Here is a 16,702-nt window from a genome sequence, read left to right on the forward strand (position 1 = left end):
TTCAGATATGCTCCTCAGGTGCTTTATGAGCCCTGTACTCAGGACATAGTCATGTTCCTTGTTGTGATGTTGTGCAACCAGAACTACATCCGCAATCCTTACTTAGTAGCTAAGCTGGTAGAGGTGATGTTCATGACAAATCCAGCTGTTCAGCCTCGGACACAGAAGTTCTTTGAAATGATTGAGAATCATCCTCTCTCCACTAAATTGTTAGTCCCCTCCTTGATGAAGTTTTACACAGGTAAGTGCTTTGTTTGTAGCTCACTGAGCATGCAGTAAGAAATGAGTTTTACAAAGCAAAAGACTCTGCTAGTCGTTGTAACCTTTTACAAGCAACACCACCACCCCCCAACCAGGTAGATCTTGGGTCTTGTAAAAATGAAACTTTGTTTCTCAGGAATCGGGGAAATGGCATTAGGTGGAACCTTGAGAATTGTATTCCTTCCACAAGCTGCTGTGCAGTGACAACTGAAGCGTTATAGTTTGATGTGACAGTTGATTTTGTGGTGTTTAGATTCCAAACATGAAGACTTCTGTTTGCTTTGTAAGCAAATACTGGGATTTTAAAACTTTTGGATGTTAGTTTTGTAAATCCTGTAGATTAGGATGCTTCAGAAGTGGTTTGCACCCATAGTAACAGCCATTTTTGCAGTGTTCCCAGAGTTTTCTTATCAGTGACATTTTAGACAGTGGAACAAAGAGCAGAGTGGAGCTGAGTAGAAGACAGCTGTGTGGTTAGATGTGGGTTAGAAAATGGGCAGCGCTGCTGCCCATTAATGGGGATTAAGACAGAGATTTCTGACTGGGAGCTGAGTTTCATATCTTAAAGCTTAGTGCTTGAACTCATTGTTTTGGAGACAGGAGGGGAGACATGTAGTGAGCCCCAGTGGGAAAGGGTTTTGATTTCAGTTCTGGGATCTGTCTCTTGCAGATGTCGAACATACTGGAGCCACTAGTGAATTCTATGACAAGTTTACAATCCGCTACCACATCAGCACCATTTTCAAAAGCCTCTGGCAGAATATAGCTCACCATGGTACATTTATGGAAGAGTTCAAGTGAGTAAGACATCGTGTGGCATGCTGCTTACTGTCACGCAAGCTGTTCAGGCAGTGTCCTGAGGAGGCCATTACTACTGGGAATGGGCAATGCTGCTTTCTGTTGTATTTCAAATGGCAACCCCTTCCAGTAGAACTGGAGTGTTCCTAAGCTGAGCTCTGCACACCACAGTCAACTTGGCTTGGGGAATGGGATCGTTATTCAAAAAGTAGAGTGCAGGAGGAGTGTTGCTGGGGTTGCAGTCTGCTCTGCACACCCACCTGCTCTGCCGTGGTAACTGTGTTTCAATGTTTTCAGCTCTGGGAAGCAGTTTGTTCGCTACATCAACATGCTGATAAATGACACAACTTTCTTGCTGGATGAGAGTCTGGAGTCCCTAAAACGTATCCATGAAGTGCAAGAGGAGATGAAGAATAAAGAACAATGGGACCTGCTGCCCAGGGTGAACAGAGCTGTTTTTCAAAGTGCCCTTTACTTATTTTAATTATTTTTTTTTTTTTAAATACAAGACTATAAAAAACCCTTTTTAACAAGTGGCAGCACCAAAGGGCTGCTGCTGAGAAGCAGTTCTTGATGGTTTTTTTTTATGCTGCCAGTATGGCTGTGGTCACTCTGGATGACATTCTGCAAAACCCATCATTCTGCATAGTTATATTGTGGCTGGTAAAGAGTGGTGCAAAGTGGAAATCCTATGACGTTGTAAATTACTGTGCACTTGTTTCTAAGTGGAGAAACTGAGACTTTAACCTTCTTGAAGGAGGTTCTGGAAGATGCTCGCCAGTTGAATTTATTTCAAGGAGTAGAAGCTTTTATTTTGTTGATGCATTGATCCTGGGTAGATTCGATGCTGACAATTAGAGTCCTTTAGCTTGGACTGTAGCCAGATTAAACAATAATTGTGTTGACCCACCAGTGTCAGGTATTTCTATTTTAAGGTTATTGATTATTAAAAAAGAGGGAAAAAAAAAAAAAAGAAAGAAAAAGGTTATTGATTATTTAAAACAAAAAAAAAGGGGGAAAGAAAAAAAAGTTTGAGAAGCTCTAAGGTCTTGTTTGTTAATACATACTCTGGTTTGCTCTTCTGAAGCCTTTCTTCCAGTTTGTGCCTGCTAGCAAGGTAAAACCTGTAGTGACATCACTACATCACATCATCTGCAGGTGGTTCCAGTGGGGAGTGTTTGTTAGTTTTGATGGTGCATAAATTAGAGAACCTCATTTGACTCTCAGATCTCAAGCTGGTTTTGAAGTATTGGTATTTGGATGGAGAGGAAGCATAACCCAGTTCTGCAGCTGTGAGAAGCAGTTACAGGGTGTAAACACTCGCTAACTGTGGAGTCTTGTGATGCCATTTGCATTCATCTTTAGTGTTGCAGAATTCTGGAAAATGGGTGCAGACTTTAGTACTGGGCAGTAAAATGAGCAAATGAGCTGTGCCTTAAACCAAGTCTCCCATGAATTGCTGCCTTCTCTTGTATCTGTCTAGGTCATGTTAGCATTATGGCTGTTATTGATGGGTGATGATGTAGAAGATCTGTGGATGTGTAACACCTGAATGTTTGTTTTCTAGGACCAGCAACAGGCCCGTCAGTCGCAGCTAGCTCAGGATGAGCGTGTGTCTCGTTCATATCTTGCCCTGGCAACAGAAACTGTTGATATGTTCCATATCCTAACCAAGCAGGTTCAAAAGCCTTTTCTCCGACCTGTAAGTCCTGCTCAGATTTAACTTGGCTCCAAGCTTCTCTGACATTCTTCTTGCTGGATAATAACCTGGAGATGTTTGGTAGTCCTTAGTCTGCATTCTCCTCCCCTTCCTCAGCTCACTGAATTCCAATTGCTGTTGCAATTATTTGATGTTAGGAGCATTACCTGAGTCACAGAGATGGTTTGATCCTTCTAGACAGAAGCTGTTTGCTTTCTATTTTTGTTAATGGAAGGCACGCATAGAGCAACGACACTTCCCGTAAGCCTACACGACAGTTTTATTAGTTAATAATTCCTGATCTTGCTGTGTGCAAATCTAGTGCTAATCTTGCTTTATCATTGCTCTCATGCTGTGATATGTATTTTACTTTGGTCCTACAGGAACTTGGACCACGACTGGCAGCCATGTTGAACTTTAACTTACAGCAACTGTGTGGCCCCAAATGCCGTGACCTGAAAGTTGAAAACCCTGAGAAGTATGGGTTTGAACCAAAGAAGCTGTTGGACCAACTCACCGACATTTATCTGCAGCTAGACTGTGCTCGCTTTGCTAAAGCAATTGCTGATGATCAGGTGAGCTCCAGAAAGATGAGGGGCAAGGGCAAAAGCACTGTGGACAAACAGGACTTTGCAAAATGCTCAAGAGCTTCATCTCATTTGTCTGCTGCCACTCCGTTTCCATCATGTATTTGCAATTTGTTTTTCTTCTGTGTACCTGTTCTGTCTGCTCTTTGTAGGTGGGTGTGTTTTCTAAGTGTTTTGCAAATCTGTAAGAGACACAAACATCTATAGCACTTCACACACAGGACATTTCCTGAGCACCAGTTGCTTATGAGCTACAGGATCATTGTAAATTATCCAAAGTACTTTATCCTGATTTTGCAGGTGGGAAAACTGAAGCATGCAGTGTTGACTCCCTGCTTCCTCAACAGCAGCACATGAAACAGGCAGAGCTGGGGCTGAGAATAAGAGACTCATTTAACAGTCCAAGGTTCTTTCTCTAGACTAACTCCTTGTAAATTTGTATTCCCTTTTCTATCACTTTATTAAATGACTGTGTAATAAACTGATGAAATGCAGCACACGAGACCCCTTTGGAGCAGTGCAGGTAGCGAGGTAGCCTTCAGAGCAGGAGGGTAGTTCTCAAGGTTGGTAAGCTATTGCTCACCTCTTTGATTCTGTGAAGTTGTCACACTACTGAATTGCATCTCTCTGCCTGTGTCTTACAAAATAAACTTGTCAGAATCTAGAGGGAAAAAAATGTTCTCAGTAGCTACTTGTAATTCTAGTGAAAGCTGGTTTGCATTATACAAAGCTGGATTTGCATGTCTAGTGAAGCAGAGATATCAGAGTAACTCATGATCTGTCCTCTGTAATTTACGTCCTGGTAATTACAGACAGTATCAGCACCACTTCCGAAACAGACCTTGTGTGTTTGCAGGTGTATCAGGAGCATGCATGTGTTGTTTTTAAGCTGTTCAGTATATATGGAAGTGAAAATGTTGTCCACTATTCATTTATTGATGCTACCCACAGCAAAACGCACATCAGTGACATAAGGATTAAAAATAAATAAGCCTGCTGATTTAGAAACTGGAATAAAGCTTAATTAACAAAGTAGCCCTTTGTAAAAAGGTGTGGGGGAGTGACAAATATCTTGGAAACTGTTGGGACAGGAAAGGAACACCAAGGAAATGCACAGTTGGTTAATGGCTGAAAAAAGCCACAAAACAAACAAGAAATTGCCTGATCATGGCAGAGCCTAAAGTGCTCTGGTTCATCTCCCATTTGGAAATCCTAGCACGTATTAGAAGAAATCTAAAAACATTTCTAAAGCCCTGGGCATGCTGCCATAGTTCTGTTCTCTTGGACTGGAAAGGAGTTTGGGTGCGCACTGTGTGTCCTGAGTAGTGAATGGTATTGCTCAGTGCAATGTAGCGTAGATGAAAGAAGCAGAGCTGTGCTGGACATTTTAAACTCCCCAAGGAAAACAGGAACCTGTGAGACTTTGTTTTGCTTTGTCATTTAATTCAACCTTGCACTGCAGAGTAAATAACCATTTTTATTAGAAGGCTTATATCAAAATGTGGCATTGTGAGCTTCAAAGAAAACAGTGTCTTTAGACCATAAGCAGCTTTCCAAAGTCCTTGCCTTTTACTTTTTCACATGGAGGTAATGCTTGCTTCAGTTGGAACCTATGGGATATACATTTGGCCTCTCCAAATGTTGTGCGGTGTTGCTGTGCAGTTCTTCTTGCGCTGGCTGGCACACTTCCAGCAAGTATCAGCTCCCTCTGAGCTGCTTTACTATTTTTGCAACATCACAGGGTGGGCTTTTTGTTTGGTTTTGTTTTGGTTAGAAGAAAGAATCACTTCTTTCCCAGTACTGCCTTCCACATAATCAGAGAAGTTATGAAATTAAATAAAACCAAACCCCAACATTTTATTTTATGCTATATGCTCAGCTAAGGCTTGTGAGAACAGCAATACAGACAGGAGTGGCAAGACAAATGCTTTGTGAGGAACAAATCTAATTCATTAGTCAGCCTCTCCAAGTGTCTTATTAATGTTGATTAGTTGATACTGCCTTCATTTTTATAGTCCTGAACACTTCCACAGTGGTGATGTGATATGAAATACCATTAAGTCTACTCCAGTTGACATTTTGGTGCTAGCTGAAATGTGACCTGCAGACTGCTCTTCTGTCTGATGTAAAGCTGAGGTTTCATTGATTCCCTCCTCAAGTTTAAAAAATGCATTGAAAGATCTTTAGAATTTTGATGGAATGTTAGTACAGTAGAACTCAAAGTTGCCTGTTTATGCTTTGCTTGTAGAGGTCCTACAGTAAAGAGCTCTTTGAGGAGGTTATCTCAAAGATGAGAAAAGCTGGAATCAAGTCAACCATAGCAATAGAGAAATTCAAGCTGCTGGCAGAGAAAGTGGAGGAAATCGTTGCCAAGAATGCCCGTGCAGAAATTGATTACAGTGATGCTCCCGATGAGTTCAGAGGCAAGTGGAGTTTCCTACATACTGACTTGTTAGAAGAGGGTTTTGTTCTGTTACTTGGATTCTAAATGCAAATACATATTAATAGAAACTATGCATTGTTTCTGAAGCCTTGCATCCTGTTCTGTTTCAATTAAATAGTTAAGTAAATGTAGAAAGCTAAGAGTCCATCTTTCTTTGCTTTTCCCTGGGGCTGTACTGTCCAGTCCTATGTTTTGCTTAATGTACTAAAACAAATAAAACCCCAATTCTGAAAGTGGGGTGAAAATAGCTAATGCTTAGTGCCAACTCAGAAAGGAGAAAGCAAGACCAAGGCTGAAGTCTGTTGCCAATTTTAACCATTGTCTGAACCTCAGCAGTATACCTGACTGAGGCCCCAGAACATCAGTTCCACACTGTGGTTTTGTGAGCAGATAAAATTTGGAGCTATTGTCTTCAGTTTAATGAGACACTTGTGCTTTCAGATCCACTTATGGACACTCTGATGACTGATCCTGTGAGGCTGCCATCTGGAACTATTATGGACAGGTCAATCATCTTGAGGCATCTGCTGAATTCTTCCACTGATCCTTTCAATCGTCAGACACTGACAGAAAATATGCTGGAACCAGGTAACCATTTAACAGCTAGCAATGGAGATGTCGATGGGGGGGGAAGTAATTTGTGTGCACTTTGGTCTGTGTATTTCCAGAAGATAGTGTTGAGGCCTAAGAGATGACACTTCTTTCATCTCTACTTGCACAAGAAAGGTCATTCCTTCTGCTTTCCCTTTTTCTGGGAAAAAGCCCCACACCCTTGTCTTCTAACTACTGGGCTAAAGGATGGTATTACAGTAGGTAAATGAGTAACTCATTTATTCAAAGCTGTGCAGAAAATGCGTTGATGGAGCAGAAAGTAGTAGATATTCCTGCTCAAGTCTCTAGAAAAGAAATTGCAGGAGCTTTCTTATAGTAGTATTACTAATTAAACTGCTAAATTAGTAATTATTTTTTCCTATTTTTTTTCTCCCCATTATTAGTGCCAGAACTTAAAGAGCAAATCCAAGCCTGGATGAGAGACAAGCAGAATGCTGACCATTAAAAATTCTCTTGCAGTGCACGCCACCACCAATGGGAAGAACAGGGCGTGGGCTGTTGTGGTAATAGTGGAGCAGATACTCTTTGCAAGCTGTTGATGGGATTAGCACGCCCACTGGCACTGCCTTGCTCCAGTGACCAGAAGCATGTGGACGAGGAGAAAAGCAGCTTAATTCTTGTACATATATTTAAGTGATAATGATGGTCAATAACACGGAGGACAAGCTAGGAAGTTGCTTATGTTACAAAACTGTCCTTCAACATGTCACATTTTGGAGTTTTTACAGCTGAATTATTTTAGCAAAGATGAATGGATCAGGGCAGCATCCCTTCAACCTTATTTTTTACACGCAAACATCCGTTCATTTGATTTGTGGTTAGAACCTTGGACGTTTTGCTGCTAAAGTAACTTTTTCCTCTTTCCCTCCCTCCTTCCTCTTCCACCTATCAAACCTGCACTGCTGGCTTTTTTTCCTTTCTTTTGTATTGCAAAAAAAAAAAAAAGAAAAGAAAGAAAAGAAAAGAAAAAAAAGAAAAGGAAAAAAAAGAACAGAGAAAATCCCTGTGAAAATCAAGATCATTCCCCTGCCCTCAAAAGAACACGTTCTGTGCGATAACTGTGCCTGCAACAAAGTGTTAACCTTGGAATGGTATTTTTATATTACACATACTTGGGTTTTAATTGGTGTTAAGACATAAGGATCATTTCCAAAACAAAAGATTTCCCACATGGATTTTAATTTCCATTCTTTGCAGTCTCCCTTTTTCTTTCTGCTGATCTAGATGCTCTGGTATCTTTTGAAAAGCCTTGAGACAGAAATACGTTCAAACAGCTCCCAGCGCCTGAGATGCTTGGGAACAACCAGGATTTCAGTGACTTTTAAAACAGTAAAATCCCTTCTTTTAATGCTGCAGATACGATATATGCTAACTGACAGTTCTGAGCCATTAGAGCTTGTCCGCAGAGAGCAGAGCCTTTTATTCCTGGAGGCTGCAGTTTGGGGGCAGGGGTCATTTGTTGGTGTTTTTTTTTTTTTATGTTGCGTACCAATTTGTATCCATGGCTTGGCCTTACCAAAGCAGAAAGGGTGCAGGAAATGTAGAATTACATTTTTACAAAAAAAAAAAAAAGGAAGAAAAAAAAAAAAAGATTAAAAAAAAAAAAAAAAAGAAAAAAAAAAGAAGAAAAAAAAGGATTCACAAACATTTTTGTATTACTGCCCCCTGCATATAATACTTGAATTTCCTTTTTAAAAAGGATTTGAAACCACAGTGTTTTAAAATTGTCTGGAGAAAAAAACAAACAAAAAAAGGTTGTTTTTCTTTGTTTTTGGCTGTGTCTTCTGTTCGATTCCTGACTCTCTTGAACTACAATAAATGATACACACTCACACAAAAGGTTTCCTGAAGTCCTTTAAGTGTGCCAGGGACAGGATGAAAATGCAAATGACTGGGTGGCTTTGTTCAGGTTTAGAATAGAATAGAATAAACCAGGTTGGAAGAGAACATCAAGATCATCGTGTCCAACCTATCATCCAACACCACCTAATCAACTAACCCGTGCAACCAAGCACCCTGTCAAGTCTCCTCCTGAACACCTCCAGTGATGGTGACTCCACCACCTCCCTAGGCAGCCCCTTCCAATGGGCAATCACTCTCTCTGTGTAAAACTTCCTCCTCACCTCCAGCCTAAACCTCCCCTGGCGCAGCCTGAGACTGTGTCCTCTTGTTCTGGTGCTGGCTGCCTGGGAGAAGAGACCAACCTCTGCCTGTCTACAACCTCCCTTCAGGTGGTTGTAGAGAGCCATAAGGTCACCCCTGAGTCTCCTCCAGGCTAAGCAGCCCCAGCTCCCTCAGCCTCTCCTCATAGGGCTTGTGTTCCAAGCCCCTCACCAACTTTGTTGCCCTTCTCTGCACATGCTCCAGCAAGTCAACCTCCTTCCTAAACTGAGGAGCCCAGAACTGGACACAGGACTCGAGGTGTGGCCTAACCAGTGCAGTGTACAGTGTTTGCTGTCACTGAGTAGGATCTGGAAGTAACTTGAGGAAATTATGTGAAAAGTGTCACATATCAGTAATACTTCAAGGTAAAGAATGTTCCCAAGGGTGACTCTTGGCCCTATTCATAGCCACAGGACAGTTGGTACCGGGTTTCAGGGGAATTTTGGTTAGGTCATATATAATCCAGTGCTGACCTTTGGGGTGCAACCTTGACAGGAGGAAATACAAAGGTAAATATTTCTATTCATCAAGACAATGCCCTTCAGCATCTGAATCTGTATGTTTTCTGCCACCCTATCAGATTTTTGACCTGAGGAATATAAATAGCAAAGTGCATGACTGAACTGTTTTCTATTTGTGGCATACACTTATCTGGAAATGTTTCCACACTGTACAGAAGACACAAAAGCTAATGTGAAGTGGCTAAACCAATTTTAGCTGGAGAACTGGCATCAAGTGTTTCAAAGGTGTGAATTCAGATCCTCTTCCAAACTCAACACTCATGAGTAGAGTACTGAAAGGTATTTTAATATGAGCAGCTGAAAATGCCTCCCTACTGCTGTCTTCTGGGTACAAAAGTGAATCAAAGCCCTGCCTTTGAGTGGACAGCAGGCATGTGAGTACTGCAGAGGAAAGATGAACTTACACTTCTGTGGTAGATTCATTTTTAACACAGGATTATCAGCTGTGTAACAATATTTAGTTTAATTCATTAAACAGCACCTGCAGTTTTTGTGGGGTTTTTCCTATGTCATTTTCCCTTTGCCAATCTAACTGTAACCTTGTTACAAGACAGACACTTTATATTAGGGAGCCCAGAAATCAATTGATCAAATTACTTCTGACATTTGCATGTGTCTACAGCTGTGACCTGCTCATCCCAGGATTGCCTTGCTTACATACAAGTTGCAAAATGTGCTTTTCTTGGAAAATGGGAACTTAAAAAGATTTTATTGATGGTCTCTACTTGTCCTCTAGCTCTGTGACTAGAGAAGCTCTTAGGGCAAGTTCTGATGCTATAGCAATACAATTCAGTACAATTGATTCTGTTATATCACAATTTATACTTATGTAATGGCACAATTTACATCTCTGTCAACTGTTCCCTGCTGGCACCAAGGACAGCCTAATGCTGTTAATAGCAGGATGACAATGCTACTTTAGCCAGCAACAGCTTGATTCCAGCAATCTCCAGGAACATTGCACTGCAATATAGCTGTTTCCCTTCTCACTCAGCTTAAACCTCCACCCTCTTGCCTGTATTTTAGCCCAGTTTTAGGTAGAGCATCTCACTGAATTGAGTGACCGACTAGATTTGTACTAATAAAGGCAGGAAATGCTCTATTTTTTTTCTAACCTAATGCTCAAGAGCACTTTTCCTGTGCTTCATACCTTCATCATGATTATTTTATTCAAAATTAATGTTTTAAACACCCACCCACTTTCAGGGAACTGGATCTATTTCTGCTGGTTTGCAGAGTTATTTGCATTTGATAGGGGTTAGAACACCTCAAAAGAGTAAAAATGCTCCCTCTTTCCCATGAGGGAATGAACACTATTTTTTAAAGCAGGATTCACAAGTAGAACATTTCAGTACATCTAAAGAAGTTAATTCTAAATTATCCAAGATGACCTGACTTTCCAGGATGGTATTGAGAAGGCTAGTCTAATTAAATAGGGATAAAAAGCCCAGGTTCCATAATTAAAAAAGGCATCACACCTAGCCAGCTAAGGCCTGCCTTAATTGCTGACCACCTTTCAACTCCATACTTGGATATTTAAAGAGGAATTTCTTGTTTCCCTTTGCAGTGAGTGATCTCCCAGGTGCTGTACAGCATGTGTCATATGCCCTTCACCATTTTCTTTCTCAGCCTGGAACTAGAGTTTCTCTGAACATTTCTAGCAGATTTTTGATCACTTGAGAAGCAACTGACTGAATTAACATACTGGAGCTATTCTCTGGGAGTACTCTCCACACCTAGACTTCAGAACAGAGCTGCAGGAATCTACTGTTCCAAAGAGACACTACACCACGGAGGTGGTCGAGGCCCCGTCCCTGGGGGTGTTTAAGAGCAGGCTGGATGAGGCTCTGGCCAGCCTGATCTAGTGTGGGGCGTCCCTGCCCATGGCAGGGGGGTTGGAACTAGATGATCCTTGTGGTCCCTTCCAACCGTGAATGAAACTATGAAACTATGAAACATTGTCTATTGCCATGGAGGACTACAGCCCACACCCAGTATCCTGTGAGGTTGCAGAGGATTTCAAAACAGGTTTTGTGAGTTGTGGTGTTTTGGTTTTGTTTTTTCCCTAAGAAATTATAGCTGACCTAATTCTGCCTGCTCCTAGATAGGAGTTAGCACAGTTACATCACATAAAAAAATGCCACTACATCATCAACAGGTCTTCCAAAGTTCAAATAATATTTTCTAGGACATAGGAAAGCCAGTTATTTTTGCTTTGATGGTTCTATGGCAGCAGTTCTTCACAGCTGTACGGTGTTAAGACTATTGCATTCAGAAGCATAACTGTAGATGATATACACAGGATGAAAAGTGGCAAGGGGGAAACCAAACAGAAAATAACAACTCCTCCCCAAAAACCTGAAACTGATGGGGAGCAAAAGACACACACTGAAGATTAATGTAGTTAACAACCAGGGGCCTTGAACAAAGATACAACTTGATCTGAAATTAGAAGGGTCAGGTCCCAACTGTTCTTAACATCTTAACTCCAATTTGTTCATGATAGAGTGTGTATGGAAAATACATAATGTATTTAGGCTTTTTTTTTTCCCTTCAAGGCTTCTGAGCTTAAATCTAAGCCTGTTTCTAACAGCAGAAACCACTAATGGAAAGGAGGAACTTCACAGCGTTATTGCCACATAAACACATTCTACTCTGAGAACGTGTGAGAGTATTGATAAGAGCTAATCCAACACCACTCGCTGAATTCAATCACTGGCGTTAAGAATGACATCCAGAAACACCACCACAAAAAAACCTGCAACCACAAAAACAAAACCCCACCAAACAGATCAAAACCAAGCCAAAAAAAAACCCCCAAAACCGCAAGAAAATCTTAGGCTGCTCAGATTATGTTTTGAAGGGGGAAAAAAGGAAAATGAATCCCTTCTCTCTGACCTGCCCTGTTTAGGCCTCGACATCCTCCTGCAGCCCACTGAGGCTGGCGGGGAGTTGGCGGATTGGCTGCTGCAGTCGCCGTTTTTTCGGCAGGCGGCCGCGCCTACCCGCTCCCAGCCCCCTCGCCTCGGGAGCGCAGACTAGCCGCCTACGTTAAAAGGCTTTTTTTTTTAACCACAAGCGCCCACTTTTTGTTCACGTCTGGGCTGACGACGCCCGTCGCTGTCGAGCGCGCAAACAACGCCGCTCGCGCTGCCGCCTCACGGGGGCGCGCACGCACAGAGCGCGGCGGAGCGGTGGTGCGTCACGCATGACCCGTCCCGAGCTCTGATTGGCTGGGGATGGAGAAGAACCAATTCCCCGTGGCGCAGGGACTCGGCGGAGGGATTGACTTCGAGGGAGAAGAGGCAATTGTCATTGCAGACGGGCATTCCCCAACTCTGATTGGTGCGTGGCTGTGTCAGCCTGAGATTGGCACGGCGAGAGACTTGCCCACCACCCATTTTGAGCCTGGCGGTTGGTGGGCTGCAGGGAGGAGGGAGGAATTGCGCTCGGCTATTGGCTAGACGGGCGTTCCTCGCCGTGCGGAGGCGGGCTCAGGTGCGGAGCCCCGCGATCCTGTCAGTGTGGGAGCGGCGCTGTGAGGAGCGCGTTGCTGCGCTCCTTCTTCCCGGCGCGGCCTTTCTGTTTCTTCCCTCCCCTTTCCTCTCCTCCCTTTTTCCCTCCCTCGTCCTTCCCGCTTCCTTCCTGCTCGCTTCCTGGCGGCGAGGGAGGGGGGTGTCTCCCACCCTTGGTGGAGGCGGCGAAGCGTGATGGGGATGGCCGGGCTCTTCTCTCTCCTCCGCCCCGCGCTGCGCTGTCTCACCGGCTCCACCGCCTTCCCCAGCTGCTGACAGCACCGGCGGTCCCGCTCTGCCCGCGTCCTGCGGATCCCCCCGTTCCCCAGGTGAGGGCCGGCTTGGGTGACCCGCAGCCGCCGCCGGCGGTTTGTAGGGGAGCGGCGGGAGGTGGGCAGGGGAACGGCTTGGAGCGGGGGGGGGGGTGGATGCCGTAATGCGGAGGGGGAGGCGGGGGTGCTAGTTTACGCAGCTGTTCGGTGGGGAGGGGAACGTGGAGGGGGCGCCGCGGGTGGGATGGGGCCTAGGCACTGGAGCGGGGGGAACGGGGAGTGTTGGCAGGACAGGGTGCCCCGGAGCTGTCAGGGCAGCGGCGTAAGGGCGTGGGGCCCTGCTCGGCCTTTCCTCGCCTGCATCTACCCGATGCATATACTTGTCCCTTGGGACGCTTCCTTCCCCTTTACCCCAGGCACTCCGAGCCATGGCGGTGCGGCCGCTTCCCCATCCTTTTCCTCGTCTGGATCCCGCCCGCTCTGTGGGTCGCAAACATCGCCGCGTTTCGCCGTCCTTTTTTTCCTTTCTAGCTCAGATGAGGTGAAGGGAATAATGGCTTGTTGAGGAGGGAGGAGGCGCAGTCCCGCAACCAGCTGGAAGATGCAAGAATGAGAAAGGATTGTGGTTTCCAGGGTGTTTTTTGTGGACCTGGAGGGAGTGGATCCGTCCCTGGATTCAGTACAGCACAATTACTGAGGCAGCCATATTGGGATGATGATCTGACAATCCTCGGTGAGCTAAGGCAGGAGGCAGGCGTCAGAAGGCAGGATGACAGGCCTGGTAGTTTTGGGGTCATTGGCAAAAAATGGGCATTATGCTAAGACTGAGGAACTGGAATTTGCCGGAAGCAGAAGGTGAATTTGTTTCTGTTCTTCTCGTAAAATCCGTTCATACCGAACTTCAAGGTATATTCCTGCTCCTTTTCAGCTTCTTCGGAGCTCAGTTCTTTTCGTTATTGCACAATCCAGTGCACTGGTGTGCTGATAAACACCCATATGTTTATATGCTGAGATTTTGGGTGCGCTGCCAAGTTCTGCACTGCTGTTTTATCTGGCATCTTCACTGAGTGCAAAGATAGCAGTTGGTAGTGACTGAGCTCAGCTGGTATGTCAGACTGTCATCACTACCTGATCCTTACTGCAGGACCTAAAATTGGATTCACCCACCCGGGCCCTCTTGTTCGCAACCCCCTGATGCTGTGAACAGCTGTTTTGCTAACTTTCCATATACTAATCTCTCTCCCTGTCCATTTTCCTTCTTTAGAGCCGTCGTGCTGATTAAGTTTCCAGCAGTTTTTCTGTTTAAAAGTTTGCACATTTGCCAATAGATGGACCTGTGCAAATATGACACAATAGCTGGCTGTGGTAATAAAAGCGGTGCTGTGATGTGTGGTGGGTTTTTTTTTGTTTGAATGTAGAGATAAAGGATCTGACCATTGTTTATGTAACCAATGTCAACTTGTTGCAGTCTTATCTGTATATATAAATAATAATTTGACTCTAAATCCCTATTCTGCTTTGTTGTGACCTTATTAAAACCCACCAAAACAAAACAGTCTTTTCTGTGTTTCATCGTGGCATACAAATTGATGTGCCAGAACTTTCAGGCACATCCAAGGATCCATATATTAATGAACAGCTTGTTTCTTCTAATGATGTGTGTGGAGGTCCAAATCTAGTTTTGAGTGCTTTGAGACCATAAAGGCTAATTGTCCAACATCACCATGTTTGTTGTCTGGAATAACAGAAACCAGACAGATATTTTAGATTATTTTTTAGATGGCAGAAAGTATTCAAACCTCACCCTGTGACTTAGAGGGTGGATGGTGGATATCTTTTAGTAATAGTTGAAAATAGGTGTAAAATGAATATGAAGGGTTTGCATCTGTACTGATGGAGCTCACTAAACAATTCAAATAAGATCTACCACCTGTTTTGGAGTCAGTGGTATATCACATTAAAGACTTGAGCGTGCAGTTCCCTTCTTTATGTGGCTTCTGGTTGCCTTCAGACAGGTGGAGCATTAAAAGATACACAACTAGTAAGAGTTTTTTTTCCAAGACATTAAGGGAATGATTCATTCTAGCATGGATGGCAGTTGTATAAGCCTATAAAGAACACTTAAAAAACAAAAAGTTGTCTTTATTAGAAAGGCTGTTCTTCTACATCTTTGCCACAGACTGTATCACACCTTCTGTTTTGCTCTGTTGCAAGTTACACTTCCTATTACCTACCGCTCTGTGGACAGAGTTTTGTACTAGCAAGTGATACAACTGGGAAATGTGAGCCCTGAAAAAACAGTTGTGGTGCTGTGCAGCTTGGTCTCATTGTGCTTCATTTTATCATTCTGTATGATGAGGGCAGTAGAACCTCCATAAAATGTTACAGCCAGTTGCTGATAAAGGGGGAAAAGTCTCAAAACCCCAACAACTTAAATATATTTTCCTGTGTTTCCCAGAAGTGTGTTTTGGTTAATTTCTTATTAATGAAAGTTAAGTCTTGCTTAACAAGATGGTGTTTGGAACTTCTGAAATCCTTGTGCAACTGCAAGTAGGCATTTGGTTACTTCAGATATGAAAAGTAGCAGAGCTGAGAATGAATGATGTTTAAAATTACACCACATTTAACTTTCTATGAGCCTAAAAGTTAGTGTTGGGGAAAGTTGGTAATTGCAGAAGTCTGGAAGATAAAATTTTATGCTGTTGTCGGTGATTTTGTGACCTGTTCTGTAAGATTATTTTTTTTTCCACAGCTGGTATTTCAAACAAGACTCATTTAGCTAGTGCACATAGAGTCTCTGGTGGTGTGCTTTTCTGCTGTGAATATGTTTTTCAGAGGTACTGGAGTTATTTTGTTGCTGAAGTAGATGATTCTTTCACTCCATCTTCTCTTTGGCAATTTGCTAGCTGCACTAGTTATCTGCAGAAATTACTGCAGTATTGTCAGAAATTCTGTTTGTCAGAAATTACTTTAATGAGCATTCTGTGGAAACATCAGGAAAAAAAAATCTTTGTAAGTGGGACTCCTGTAAGAGTCTACATTTCATAGACAAAATTATAAGAACACATTGGTTGAAAAAGAGAAATCCTCCCTGTGAGTCTTTGTTCATTCCTCCTAGAGGGAAGCTGACAAAATTATGGTTTTCACATTAATATGGATAGATGGGAGGGGAAAGAAAGATGAGGACCACAAGTCACTGTCAGGTGGAGTTTCTGTGGTGTGCTACACCCTTTGAAAATTCCACCAACTCACTTTTTATTTTCCTTTTTGCACTTGATAGATTTTTTTTTTTAATTGTATTTCAGCAACAACAGGGCATGTGTGTCATCACTCCCCTTTTCTAGCAGCAATGTTCAGGGTCAGCTGAATAATACTGCTGGGATGTACCAGGATTAGTCTTGTCAATTCTCTTTCATAGGAGGGCACAGGTACTTATGCAAGGGTCGTTTTAAGTAAGGGAGACCAGAAATTCTACACAGCAGATCCTCCGGGAGAGGGTTGATAATGAAGCTTCGTGTTTGATCCTTTGTTGTACGCAAAAGTAGGCTCTGAGCAAGACGGAATAAAGCAGACCTCTAAAATCACCCAGAATCTCCATTAAACTTCAAAGACTGCGAATTCACTCCCATTACTTGCTTCCTCTGTATTTTAGTGAAACTTCTTAAAATGCTCTGCTGAAGCTGATTGTGTGGCTGTCTCCTGAGTTCAACCAGTTTGCCATACCACTGACATTGAAATTCAGTTGCCTTGTTCTTAAAGACATTCCTATTCTTCTAGTCTGATGAGATACCTCAGCTGCTAGCTAAAATAAGGAATGCTTTAAATGGCTTC

The 16,702-nt window shown here is 43.1% G+C and overlaps 2 protein-coding genes across 23 annotated transcripts in view; both read left to right on the forward strand.

Annotated features, from left to right (window-relative positions):
• UBE4B (ubiquitination factor E4B) overlaps nt 1-8,239 on the forward strand; it is a 39,531-nt gene extending 31,292 nt beyond the window's left edge. For all 3 annotated transcript variants that reach the window (XM_068158395.1, XM_068158393.1, XM_068158394.1), the window contains 8 exons: nt 6-241; nt 932-1,058; nt 1,357-1,501; nt 2,627-2,761; nt 3,142-3,333; nt 5,594-5,768; nt 6,230-6,376; nt 6,784-8,239. In XM_068158395.1, coding sequence (XP_068014496.1) covers nt 6-241; nt 932-1,058; nt 1,357-1,501; nt 2,627-2,761; nt 3,142-3,333; nt 5,594-5,768; nt 6,230-6,376; nt 6,784-6,845 — 1,219 coding nt within the window. In that variant the 3' untranslated portion in view covers nt 6,846-8,239. The remainder of the gene's footprint in view (nt 1-5; nt 242-931; nt 1,059-1,356; nt 1,502-2,626; nt 2,762-3,141; nt 3,334-5,593; nt 5,769-6,229; nt 6,377-6,783) is intronic.
• A 4,351-nt stretch (nt 8,240-12,590) lies between these two features.
• The window catches only part of KIF1B (kinesin family member 1B), a 92,968-nt gene continuing 88,856 nt past the window's right edge, over nt 12,591-16,702 (forward strand). For 6 of the 20 annotated variants that reach the window (XM_068158368.1, XM_068158373.1, XM_068158372.1 and 3 more), the window contains exon 1: nt 12,592-12,928. The gene's annotated coding sequence lies outside the window, so the exon portion shown is untranslated. Of the gene's footprint in view, nt 12,929-16,702 lie in introns of all 20 variants that reach the window. The other 14 variants (XM_068158378.1, XM_068158379.1, XM_068158381.1 and 11 more) reach the window with 5 other exon arrangements.

This window comes from Melanerpes formicivorus, unplaced genomic scaffold, assembly GCF_026170545.1.
Source record: "Melanerpes formicivorus ecotype bairdi unplaced genomic scaffold, bMelFor1.0.p_v2 SCAF_39, whole genome shotgun sequence".
NCBI lineage: Eukaryota > Metazoa > Chordata > Aves > Piciformes > Picidae > Melanerpes > Melanerpes formicivorus.